At 28.6% G+C, this 12694-nt stretch overlaps 2 protein-coding genes across 2 annotated transcripts; one reads left to right on the top strand and one right to left on the bottom strand.

Annotated features, from left to right (window-relative positions):
• The first annotated feature begins 151 nt into the window (after window positions 1-151).
• On the top strand, window positions 152-4701 carry LOC123296729 (eukaryotic translation initiation factor 2 subunit 2). The gene is made up of 4 exons (XM_044878338.1): window positions 152-384; window positions 637-1090; window positions 2964-3300; window positions 4384-4701. Exons 1-4 carry the CDS (start codon window positions 367-369, stop codon window positions 4565-4567), a joined length of 993 nt encoding a protein of 330 aa, XP_044734273.1. The 5' UTR covers window positions 152-366; the 3' UTR covers window positions 4568-4701.
• A 2943-nt stretch (window positions 4702-7644) lies between these two features.
• LOC123296128 (uncharacterized aarF domain-containing protein kinase 5) lies at window positions 7645-12321 on the bottom strand. The gene is made up of 8 exons (XM_044877589.1): window positions 12017-12321; window positions 11628-11959; window positions 11268-11558; window positions 9774-9939; window positions 9386-9553; window positions 8600-8774; window positions 8293-8466; window positions 7645-7747 (listed from the first exon to the last, which is right to left on the bottom strand). The coding sequence occupies exons 1-8, from the start codon at window positions 12198-12200 to the stop codon at window positions 7645-7647; spliced, it is 1593 nt and encodes a 530-aa protein (XP_044733524.1). The 5' UTR covers window positions 12201-12321.
• Between the last annotated feature and the right edge of the window lie 373 nt (window positions 12322-12694).

Here is a 12694-nt window from a genome sequence, read left to right on the forward strand (position 1 = left end):
AACCTAGCTTTTGATTTGAAAAAAAATTATTATCCGCGAATGATAAAGTAGAGTTGGCTTTGGCTTTTGATTAGAAGAAGCATAAATAATCTTTGGATATTTTTTGTGGTTGTAATTTTTATTTTTACCTCAGTTTGTTATAAGTGTGCACCAAGTACAGTAAAATAAAAACGCTACAATCAAGTCATGGTGCAAGTTTATTCCTGAAGAGGGAACTAAGCATATGAATTGTATTTTCTCATGTGGCAATGAACGGCTGATGTAACATTTTATCTAAAGTGAAAATGTATTAATAAAAACATATTTATATAAAAACAATATTAAAATTTGTGTATAGTATTAAACTGGATATAAACAATTATCAAAATGACAGAAGATGAGGCAGTAAGTGTTGTGAATACTTTATAAAATTATTCTTTAAAATAGGGTGTCTTTAATTTGAACATGTGATACCGTATATTTTTTATAATATCTAAAAATCTAGAAAAATGTATACAGTTTTTACATGTTTAATCACTTTTTAGGTGATATTTGAACTATAATTTGTAATTAAATGGAAATTTTTTAATGTATTTATACAAAACCTGAATTGACATATTTAAGATTGTATGTATAAGCGCCATTTTTAAATTTTAGATATTTGATCCTTTATTGAAGAAGAAAAAGAAAAAAAAGAAGACCACATTTGATATAGATGCAGCTTTAGCAGAAGGGGGTGATGGTGGTGCTGCAGCTAACACCAACCACACAGAACCGGTAGAAAATTCATCATCGAAGCCGGTAGAAGATAAACATACTGTCGACGATGATCAAGATGATGCTAACTTGGATTTGGACTTGGAAAGTTTCGGTAAGAAGAAAAGGAAAAAGAAGAAGCCATTTAATATGGAAGAATTAGAAGGTGCATTACCAGAATCGAAAGAAGAAACTGTTCCAGTTACGGAAACGGTTCAAGATGAACCGGTTGTTGATGATAATTTCGACTTAGACATGGACTTCAGTAAAACGAAAAAAAAGAAAAAGAAGAAGAAAGATTTAGATGAATTGATGGCAGAAGCTGATGAAAAACAAAATGAAGATAAAGAGAATGGTATTATTTCATTTTATTATAATTTTTTTTGAATTAGTCATCTTACACGGTCAATATCATTGTGCAATCATATTTTGAGGCTCTTCAGGTTGCGCAATGTTTTTGTTGTCAATTTAAGGTTTATTTTTAACAAACTTGCATTTCTGGCTTGCCTAGCTTCTACACACCAAAATAAATCCTGAAGGTGGGTAAAAAACATTGTGAAAAAATCAGCCATAGACGCAATTTTGGGAACCAAAAAATATTGAGTTAGTAGGGATTAACAAATTTTTAAATAATCAATCTTCTTTTTTTAAAGTTCGATGTATTTCATTTTTAAAGGATTTTAAGAAATCACAAGATATAATTGCCTGTGGTTGATGCAACTTTTTCCATATTGAGCAACATATTGCACAATTTGGCAATTCGTTATGAAATATTGCACAATGATTTTGATCTAACATGCTTAAAAATAATATTTTTGAGTTTACTTGTTTTAACATTTATTAAAATTATAAACAATAAAAAATAAAAAATTATTAATTTTAACTAACATGCGGCACCGAAATGGAGAGGGATTTCCAAATTGGTAAGGGTGAAATTCATACTTTAATAGTTTTGTTTTGTGGTTTGAATTAAAATTGTAGCAATAAAAAATTTATGAAATTTTCATGTAAATTGATTTATCTCAGAAAAAACGAAATTAAGTGGTATAGAAGGGTGAAATGTAATTAATTTCGAAAAGTGATTCAGGGATGGTTATTTTATAAGATATTCGGACGCGACCTTTTGCATTATCTTTGTCAATAAATTCAGAGAAATAATATTTTGCAACCATGGTTGCATGGTTTTTGCATGCAATGTGAAAGAACAATTGTAGTTGTTTTAAATAAAATATCAAAATCCCATTACCTTGATTAACTTTTTCCAGGGGTAGTCACTATAGTTTAACTATATAACTTTTTTCTAAAAGTTTTTGGGTAATGCTGTGGAAAAAATAAAATATTAACCATTCATGGTAATAATAACGGAACTGCAGAGTATTATTTAGTTCAATTTTATAGAAAAATAAAAAATATAATTTTTACTATAAATTTTCCAGTGTAAAATACTGAATAATTTTTTCCATGTAATGATGAATTTTCTTCATTCAACGGTTAGATCATTGTGAAGAGTAATATTTTAAAATCAGCTGACCTTCAGCACTAAGGATTATGTAATTATGTTAGTAGTATACACTGGACGAGACCGGCTCGTAGTATCATTTCTTCAGGTAGATAATCAGTAAGTTGAGGCAATACATGCAGGAGTAATACTAATAGTTCCCATGAAGGATTCAATCCTCAAACAATTGTATCATTCAAGAGTTCAAACAATTTTACTCTCCTATAAGTACCGATATCAATAACTATTTCGATCGTGAGTTATCTAAGAATTAAACTAACTCGAAGATTCAATCCCTTCCCATAATTTTATCAAAAATTTTTCTGCTATAAATACATACATTTTGATTAAAATGTAGCCGCCATCACTAAGAATTAGTTAATTCTAGTTACTCTCCAGGAAAATATATTACTTGTCGCCAAATGAGTGATAATCGGTATTTTCAGTGTCTTAATTGGATGTCTAAGCTTTACTTTTGGCAAAAAACAACTCCCAGCACTGCGATGGGATCTTGGAATAAAATTTATGTAGTTTAAACTTAATTTTTCGTAAGATTCAAAAGCCTCCCTTCTTAGCTTCATAAGATTCACGTTTAAGCTTTGCACCAATTTTTACTTCATTTTCCGTAGTTTCAAGAACGAAAGTTTGGACGTTGAACCTAGCCATAGGAAATGCTTGCAGAAATATTTTTAGATTGTTTATTAATAATTTTATTTTTACACATCTTCAGAGGATACTTCAACTTCATGGTTTGGTTCTGATCGTGATTATACGTATGATGAACTATTGAATCGAGTGTTTGAAATAATGCGTGATAAAAATCCTGATATGGTTGCTGGTAAAAAACAAAAGTTTGTAATGAGACCACCACAAGTTGTACGTATTGGAACAAAGAAAACATCATTTGCTAACTTTACCGAAATTTGTAAAACATTACATCGACAACCGAAACATTTATTAGACTTTTTACTCGCTGAATTAGGTACTAGTGGGTCTGTGGATGGTAATAGTCAACTTATTATCAAGGGTAGATTTCAACAAAAACAAATTGAGAATGTTTTAAGAAGGTTAGTATATCTTTGTATCAAGGCTCATAATTTTTGTTTATAAAAACATTAGTATTAGGAATCGACATGGAGGGATAAAGCTTAAAAATATTGCGGAAGTTACAAACCAAAATATAATATTGATTTACTTAAAACTAGGAAGTATTTATTAATTTTTTTAAATATTCGATTAAACGTAGTCGTAAAAAATTCTGAAATGTACAAGCAAAATCAAAATTAATTAAATTTAATATTTTGAAAAATGGCCGATTTATCAAGGACATCACAATACACCACCCGATTCATACGTACAAGACAAAATAGGTCTTATATCGTCATGTATGTTTGTGTTTGATGTCCACCGTCCTTGTCTCACACAGTGTAATACAAGTTTTATATTTGTATTATTATGCGTGAAGCAAGGACACTAACCAAAAGATCGGACAAATAGACATGACGAAGTAGCAGCTATTATTAACCCCCGAATCAAATCAAGCTGTTTGATCGCTATGTATGTGTGTCTGTCTGTCTGTGGCAACATAGCTCCTAAACGGATGAACCGATTTTGATTTCTTTTGTTTTGAGTGCTAAGTAATTTCATGTAGAGTGATCTTACTTAAGTTTCGATGATCTTTAAAATTGGTTCAGTTTGGAGAATGTTATAAGGAAAAAGATAATTTAATGGAAAAACCCCGAAACATTTGTCGGGTGTTTTTTTAATTATGTAAATTTGACTTGTGATCTATACCACATACATTATACTAAAATGAGTATGTCATGGTTACTTGCTTTTTAAGTTAATAACATTATGATGTCTCATTGGTATTTAATTTAACCACCTAAAATCAATGGAAAAACACCGGTATAAATATTTTTTTGTTCCTAAATGTAGATATATGACTTTCGCAATCTAGACCCTAAATTTGATATTCAACGAATATTCTTGAATTTACTAAATTAGCTGACCGACCAGGCGGATTAATAATAATCACGACTATACCTAAATAGGAGACTTTAGTTATCTCTCTACGTCAAATTTCTGCGTGTTTACCTTGCGTACATACAAGTAAAATAAATTAACAGTATTATTATATATCTTTTCAGATACATTAAGGAATATGTAACCTGTCATACGTGTCGTTCGCCGGATACAATATTACAAAAAGATACACGTTTATTCTTTTTACAATGTGAAACGTGTGGTTCTCGTTGTTCTGTAGCAAGTATCAAATCAGGTTTCCAAGCCGTTACTGGCAAACGTGCTGCCATTCGAGCGAAAACTGCCTAAGTCGAACACACTTAACAAAAATAAAACTACTATATATATTATATATACAATTTTTTTAAGAATAAATAAATCAATGCATGTATGCAGTATTATTTTTAATAAACTACAAAGAGAACAACACACTTCAAAATAAATCCATTCTATTTTTCAATTTTCAAAATAAACAGCTGTCATCATTTTTAACAATTATTGTTTTTCCAGTTTTACTAACAGTTTTTTTTTTTAACAGTTACGCGTTCAATTTAATTAATCGACATTTCATGTTGAATAATTATGTTTATTAGGATAATTATGTTTTTTTTTTACATTTCATTGGATTTGAAATTTATTTTCTGCTTTGTTGCTTTGGTTTAATGGTTAAATTTGTGCTTGTTATGTTGGTAAAAAGTAAATAATACATGTATTGTGCTATTTAAATGAATAATCTCTGGTTGAAAATTTAATCAAACAACAAAAATAGAAATAATTTTCGAAACTAGTTTTGTTGTTTGAATAATTATTATGTCTCAAGGTCAACGCATGTTGATCATTATTATTTATGACAAAAAGTATTTATGTTTTGTTGCTTAGCAGAATTTTAATAAATAAAATCAATAAAACATTTTGAATTACAATAATTTCGTACCTTTCGTATATCAATTTTGAATCTCTTATAGATCGAAGAGAGATCAGGAGGTCATAGACTATGTAAAAAAAGGTTTCCCAAAATTAAACCAAGAAATAATTTTGATAGAAAACAGATTTTTTATTTATATATAAAGTATGCGATTTAGAATTATTTATGGAATTACATATCGGATAAAACTCCAAGGTTTGATTGACACATACTAACTTTTTATGCGAAATTTCCTTGACCATTTTTCATAAATGTGACTGAATTTTGTTGATACAACTCTCAATTTTATCCCGCTAAACGTGAATGGTCGCGGATTTATTGATATAAAAACCTCTAGACTAGCATCTAGCTACGCATTTTTTGTCGCACCCTTCTATAAATGATAAAAAATTAAAATCTTGCGTTAATTTTGAGACACATTTTACATTATGGACATGATAATAAATAATATATAGATACTAACACTAAGTATCATTAATACAATTATAATTGGTGCAATTAATGAACATTAAAGGAAAATTATTACGGTTATGGGACATCGATCTATAAACCACTAAGGACTTTTTTTGTCTAGAATTTTAGTATTAATTCAAATCAACTGGACATCCTATACATTCTGATTCTATACAAACAAGTTGCCTTTAGGTTAACTATAAAGATGGTAGAATATCAATAAATCTTTAGAGTAAAATATAAGCTGTTATCCAAGAACATATTTATTAAGAACATGAAACCTCTTATGGCGTGCTATAAGCGCACCTGGCCGTATTTAAGGCGCCTATTGGAGCGAGGGTCAAGTCATCGGTCGCTGCGTACTTTGTAATGTGCATGATGCTGTCTAAGTAATTGAAAACAATTGAAATTGTTCAATTAATTGAAAACAAAAGACAGTCTGATGCGTAGTACAAAGTACGCAACAACCGACTCGCCCAGATAGGTGCCTTCTTTTCCTACTATTCTCTCCTTTGTAGTTACGTCCTTAATATATATGTTCTTGGTTTTATCATTTGAGTAGACGAGTAGCGATTTATGATAGTGAACACAGTGTAGGGAAAATTTTTGAAATAAAAATAATGAACAGCTTAATGTTGAACAGAGTTATTTTTATGAATTTATGAACAAATGCAATAATAACATTTCAAATCCTATAAAAATAATTGTTACTTCAAATGAATATTCTGGAATCATGTACGTTTGATGTTTATTGAAAATTATGCTGTTAATATGATTATATATAAAATTAGAGCTCTCTATATATGAATAAAATCGTTTGCCATTTTTATCAACTAGACAAAATGCTCTCAAATACTATTTTCAAGGAAAAGAAAAAAATAGTATTTTTGAAAACATTTCGTTTATATGACATTAGTATAAAAATGGCGAACGATCTTACTCGCATATGTAAAGCTCTAATAAATAGATAGAATTTGTATTTATTATTGTGCAACATTTGATAAAGATATTGTTGTAATATTAAAAAAAATAGTAGTCTTTGTCACTTTTTTTCGTATAATATGTGGTTAATAATTATTATTGCAAAGATGGTTAATGTAATTTGAAATACATTTTTTTAAGTATATTAATTGGGTTCTTATTTAGTCCTGGCAATTCTCGCTTGGAAATTTTTACTTTTTCTTGCTTATGGAGATATGTTAAGTTCTTTTATGTAGGTACAGTAGCCGACCGCCCCCACCAATATAGGTTAAAAATATGAAACTTCTTCATTATAATTTAATCGTTTTCTTAGAAATACAAAAAAATTGGTATATTTATTTGGAAAAATGTATAGGAGCTAGTTTTAACCCCCCACGCATAAAATGGGGATGAGTGGATCTGCCTGCCTTTGGCATCGTAGCTCCTAAATGTAACAACCCATTTTGATTGTTTTAAAGGTAATTTAAGTGTTCTTAGCTATGATTTAAAAAAATCGGTTCTGTTTGTAGAGAATTACAAGAAAAAAAACTAATTTGTCCGGATTTTTATAATTTTGTACATTTCAATTGTAAAATGATAATTAGTTACAGATGGAGTAATTATAGGTAAAGGTATTAATGAAATTCTTGAATTTTATCAAAAACATGTTTATTAAAAACTTTATACTATGAATAAGAGACTCAACCATGGTAAACCTTCCTTGATATAATACTAATCCCTGATTTAATATTCTAAAAATATGTCCCAGAAATGAGACAGAATTCTAATTATAATTCATGATTAAAAAAGTAGCGTAATCATCTTTTAGACATAACAGCAACAATAGTATTATCACACTTAAATTTACTAACTAGGAGGAGTTCAAATTTTCTATTAAGAAGTAGAATTTTATAATTCTTAGGAGGTAGGAAAATCTTTGATCCACTTCTATGTCATAAAAACTTTGGTGCTTTCTGATATTTAAAAAAAAACATAATTACAAATCAAGGATGATTTTCTGTGATCGGTCTTGAATAAAAAAATAATACTACGAGAGAGTGGATGTAATAGTTTTTAATTCTTGGTTTTTAGCAAAGAAATTATATATATTTAAGAATAAAATCAAACATTTTATTTGGAAACTCGAAAACCTAAAATAAGAAAATTATATTTAAACATTTAATTTAAAACCCATATTTGAGTATGTAAATCTATAAAGTTATAGCATTGTATCATTCGAATTAGGTTTAAAGTATTACACTAAATTATTTAGATGGATAAACGATGGACATACGGGAAAATTGCCTCCTTTAAGGAAGATGGCACGCTAGTAATAGAAACAAATAAATTAGTAGATAATGATCCGAATTTTTAGTATGTTATTAGTTAACGAAACATTATTATATAAAACAAAAATTGGATACATTACCGATCAATTAAGAGAGTGATTATTAATTAAAAATACATTAAATAACATAATCATCCTCATAGCTGGTTATGTTATTTATTTTGCATTTTGTAATTGTTTTACTGAATATTTTTTGTATGTGCTTTCTACATAGTTAAGTACATCTTAACAACATCTCTGGTATCTATAAACGAGATACTCTCTTCACGGTTAATTTTCAAAAACAATTTAAACATGTTGTGGGTTTTGAACTTCTTATAAAATTTCCAATTATTTAACTCTACTTACCATAAGCAGATTTTAAAATGTATTATACGAATTGGGTTCGTGGCTTTGGATATCATAGAAACAGAATTCGAAGATTTTGTTATTACATTTTTACATGCTATTTCTGCCATTAATATATGCCGATTTACCGGATCACCATGCATTCTGGCAATTGCTCGTAACGTATTTAAATTTCTAAAAAAAGAACATATTATGTTAAAGTATTCAGAATCTACAAAATTTTCTTTTATGTCGGTGTTTAAAAAAAAAGTTTTGTTTTGCGATTGATTAATCTTGTATTTTTTTTTTTAATTGATATATTATTTACCTGAAAACTAATAGTAAAGAATATGGCATCGTTCGTAATATTTTCATAATTTTATCAAAATGCTCTTTAGCTTGACGTGTCATATAATCAACTTCATCATGCGATAATCTGTGTGCTTTAAATCCACCAATTGTATACGGTTTTTGTAATAAAATTTCAGCAAAAACTGTATAATCTAAAAGTAAAAAGTACTTTCATAGTAAGTATTTACTGTTAATTGTGTAGATACACGACAAGAATTAATATATATTTGCCTAAAAGTTGCTCGTTATTGCTTTTCTACGTTTTTTTTCGAGATAAATTATTCAGATTTTCATCAGATAAGATTTCAAATTCGGACTTAGGAAAAAAAAGATCGAAATAATTTCTGTAATAGTGTCCCATTTTTGAACGCAAGGGCTAAAAATTTCAGAACCCAATCAACTCCTCTATAGTCGACAAACTCAACCCAACCAATTCGTAATTACAACAATACTCTAGGTCTATAAAATTTACGGTCTATTTTTTTCCGATGTCATCAATTTTGCGAGTAAATTAAACAAATTAAGTACCCCAGAAAATTCGACAAATTTGATAGATGGATGATTCAAAACTGTCTGAATTAAGTATTTATATCAAGTGCATGATATGAAAGATAAAGTCTTTACTAAAACAATACGTTCAAAAAATTTACATCACGTATTGTTCTTATTTTGTATTTCATCATTCCATGAATTCTTTTTAAAAAGGTCCTTTAGTGTGAACATTTTTTTAATAATGAATAAAAAATAAAATTCATAATCAAACCTTCGACTCCTAACGTATTAGAGTAATATTTCATATTGTTTTCATTTCGTAAAACAACATTTTTCCAAAAATGGCATAATGCTATTCGATCTTCATCTTTCAACTGCTGGTATAATCCATGATCAAGAATCACCAATTGAGTTTTACCGTTATATTTCCTAACAAAAACTGAAATAATTTACTAATCAAAAATTTTTAATTTAGCTTTTTTTTTATATCGCAACGTCTGCTCACATGCTAGTATCACCATAATTTCTACATATTTCTAAAAAATCTAAAGCTTTAAATTTTTTCTAATTAATAAAGCATAAACATAAATAACATGTAATAAATAGAAAATTTCGTGAAGCTGAAGCACATGAGTAGAAATTTCGTACAAATAAATTACCATTGCCAGGATGTGGATCTCCGTGAATAAATCCTGTTCGGAATATTTGTTCTCCAAACGCATGAAATAGTTTTGTATTAATATCTTTTAGAGAGAATCCATTTTCTTTTAATGCATCAGAATCACTTATTTTATACGCTGTTATAAATTCGGTTGTTAATATTCTCTAAATATAGTGATATATTATAAACATTAATCTAAATTAGTTTTATTTTTACACAGACGTTCATGTGATCGTTCTAGATGAGCATTGGGCAAAAGGAACTTTAAATTTTAAACTAAAAATTACCCCATCTTTAAACAGTAGCATATTGACCGAAGAACATAATTTTGACAACTGATTGAACAGCTTATACCCGCCAGTGGTTAGCTTACAAATCTAAGGTGAGTTTCTAGTTAAATCTACCTTTAAATTAAAAATAATACTAATAAAAGAATCAATTTAAGCTGCAAGTTCCCATACTAAACATACTAATAGTTTTTCGCAGTCTTATATTAGCATGATATTCGATAGTACCTACGTACCATGGTCCTTCTTCCTAGGGTACAGATTTAATATAATCCAATCATTATGAAAGAGGTGCTAGTGTAGACAGATAGAATAATTGGATACAAAACAGAATTATTTGGTTATTCTCTGTATACAGTTTATACTCCAGATTGTCTCATTTGTTTAGTTGGATTCAAAAATGAAAACTTGGTGTTAGAAAATTTTTCCGCCAAAAAAATATATTTTTTATTTGAGGCTAAACTGATCGTTTATAATTTATGACAATCAACAAAAACTAATTATTTAGTTATTTTCATATTCTAAGTAATTTAAAGTGACTAAAAATCAATAATTATAATACAATTTGATTCGGAATAATTTCAGTGGCCCAACGGAATTAAACAGGAGGAGAAGTTGGGTCTACTGGCAGACTTTCAGATGTTTATGACCGAGAAAACAGACAATGAAAATCATTAAAATTCTAATTGGCGAAAACGATCCGGAAACACACGATGTTACACGAAGGTAGGTTTGACGTCATTTGAATTCGATAATAATGGTATATTAGGACTGTTGACACTGTTTTATTGTCATTGCTGTCGGATTGACATCACAGATCACGTGTGCGGTGGAGCAAAAAAAAATCATTTGAAATTATTTCAAATATTGTGACTTTTTTACAATTTTTTTCATAGTGTTTTTATTGTTAAAAATGCGTAATTTTCGAGTTACAGGCTCTACTCGACCTATATTTTCATAAAAAATTATCAAAAAGCATTTCTGTTTTTCATGAAAAAGGTCTATTGCAATCTGTTAAGTTAAGAAGCTGTGAATTTTGTGATTGAAAATTACCCAATTGCATTGAAAATTAGCATGTTTAACTAATAATGCATATAATGAAAAAATATTATATCTGAAATGTTCGAATTATTGATTTTTTACCCAAAAAGTTTAATGCCGCAACAAAATTACTTAAATTTTAAGTTGATTACAAAAATAATTACCTCGGTTGTTAAATTCCAATAAACTTTTGGAACATAAACGTAATTCAAATGTGATAAATCTTTAGCACATTTTTCTGAATTTTTTCCTTCAGCAATAAAATCTAACTCTTGAATTAAGTTACCACGTAAAACATCTAATACCCAAGAAAAATCAAAATTTTTGTGTATACTACCAATTAATAATAGTAAAATTTTAATTGTTCTAATATCAGCATGAAAACGATTTCTTAAATCAATGTATTGAACTTTAACAGCTACATCTTCACCATCGTTAGTTTTGGCTTTGAAAACCTAAATAAACAATGAGGGAATGGAAGTTTAACAAATTTTGAATATTTCAATGAGAAACTTTTCTAATACCTGTGCTAAACTAGCTGCAGCTATTGGATTTTCATCAAATTTAGCAAAAACTTCTAAAGGTTTTTTGCCAAATTCCTCAAGGAATAAATCATGTATTTCATCAGGTTTTCGGGTTAAACATTTATCTTGTAATTGTGTTAGAATTTCTACATATTCCTTGGGTAAAAGATGATTCATGGCACAAAGCCCTTGACCAAGCTTTATGTATAAACCCCCATTCTGTAAACATCCTTTTAAAATTCTTTGAGCTGATCTTTCATGAATTTTTTTCATTCCTTCCTCATACTCTGAAGTTCCTTCGATTAAACCGATAGAAGAAATGAAATAATCACCTGCAAGTAATAAGATGTTTAAAAATTATTTAACTAATAACTATGCAATCAATATACCCGATATTGTTGCTGCAATTCGAAAAGATCGTAAAAAACGAAGTCCACCGCCAATATTATGCTTAAATCGGTCTGGTAGTATAGTTGCATAAGCAGTAGAGCCAAGTACAGTTACACCGAGTATTGTCGATGTAAATGGCCTTTTTCGGGCAAAATTTCGAAATAAATTTATAGAAATCACCATTATTTATAATAAATTCAATTTACTTCATACGTAAAATAAAAATCTTCATAAATTTCATTCTTAATTTTACTAACCTAGTGAAATAAATTCAAAATACTTCAAAGTGTCAAACCACTTTGATTTGACGTTTGTACAACACGTTTTTATTTGTTGTGTCTAATCACACGCTAGCGAGATAAAGGTTCTGACAAAGAATATAGAATACAGTATTCTTTTGTTCTGATGTGAATGACTTAAATTCGCAAAACGTTATCATTTACATAAAATTTGTTCTAAAACAAATAATATTCGTTTGTAAAAATTTGAAAACAAAATAGTCATCTAAACAAGTGAAAACAAACAATTGATTGAATTAAATGTTGAAGTACTCTGTATAAAAAGTGTTGAAATTCAGTGTTTGCCTTATTTAATTTAGAAGGAATTAAGAAATCAACACAATTATGGCAGCCGTTCGGTCGCCATTTGTTTTGGTTCTCGAAAATTCCGAAATTTTT

This window comes from Chrysoperla carnea, chromosome 3 (genome assembly GCF_905475395.1).
Source record: "Chrysoperla carnea chromosome 3, inChrCarn1.1, whole genome shotgun sequence".
Lineage (NCBI taxonomy): Eukaryota > Metazoa > Arthropoda > Insecta > Neuroptera > Chrysopidae > Chrysoperla > Chrysoperla carnea.

Excerpts from the sequence above, each read along its gene's own strand:
- LOC123296729 (XM_044878338.1), top strand. Across the intron at positions 1,091-2,963 it reads AAATGAAGATAAAGAGAATG|AGGATACTTCAACTTCATGG; the intron begins GTATTATTTCAT and ends ACACATCTTCAG. Across the intron at positions 3,301-4,383 it reads ATTGAGAATGTTTTAAGAAG|ATACATTAAGGAATATGTAA; the intron begins GTTAGTATATCT and ends ATATCTTTTCAG.
- LOC123296128 (XM_044877589.1), bottom strand. The coding sequence starts at position 12,200 with ATGGTGATTTCTATAAATTTATTTCGAAATTTTGCCCGAAAAAGGCCA. Across the intron at positions 11,960-12,016 it reads AATTGCAGCAACAATATCGG|GTGATTATTTCATTTCTTCT; the intron begins GTATATTGATTG and ends TATTACTTGCAG. Across the intron at positions 11,559-11,627 it reads CTGCAGCTAGTTTAGCACAG|GTTTTCAAAGCCAAAACTAA; the intron begins GTATTAGAAAAG and ends TTGTTTATTTAG.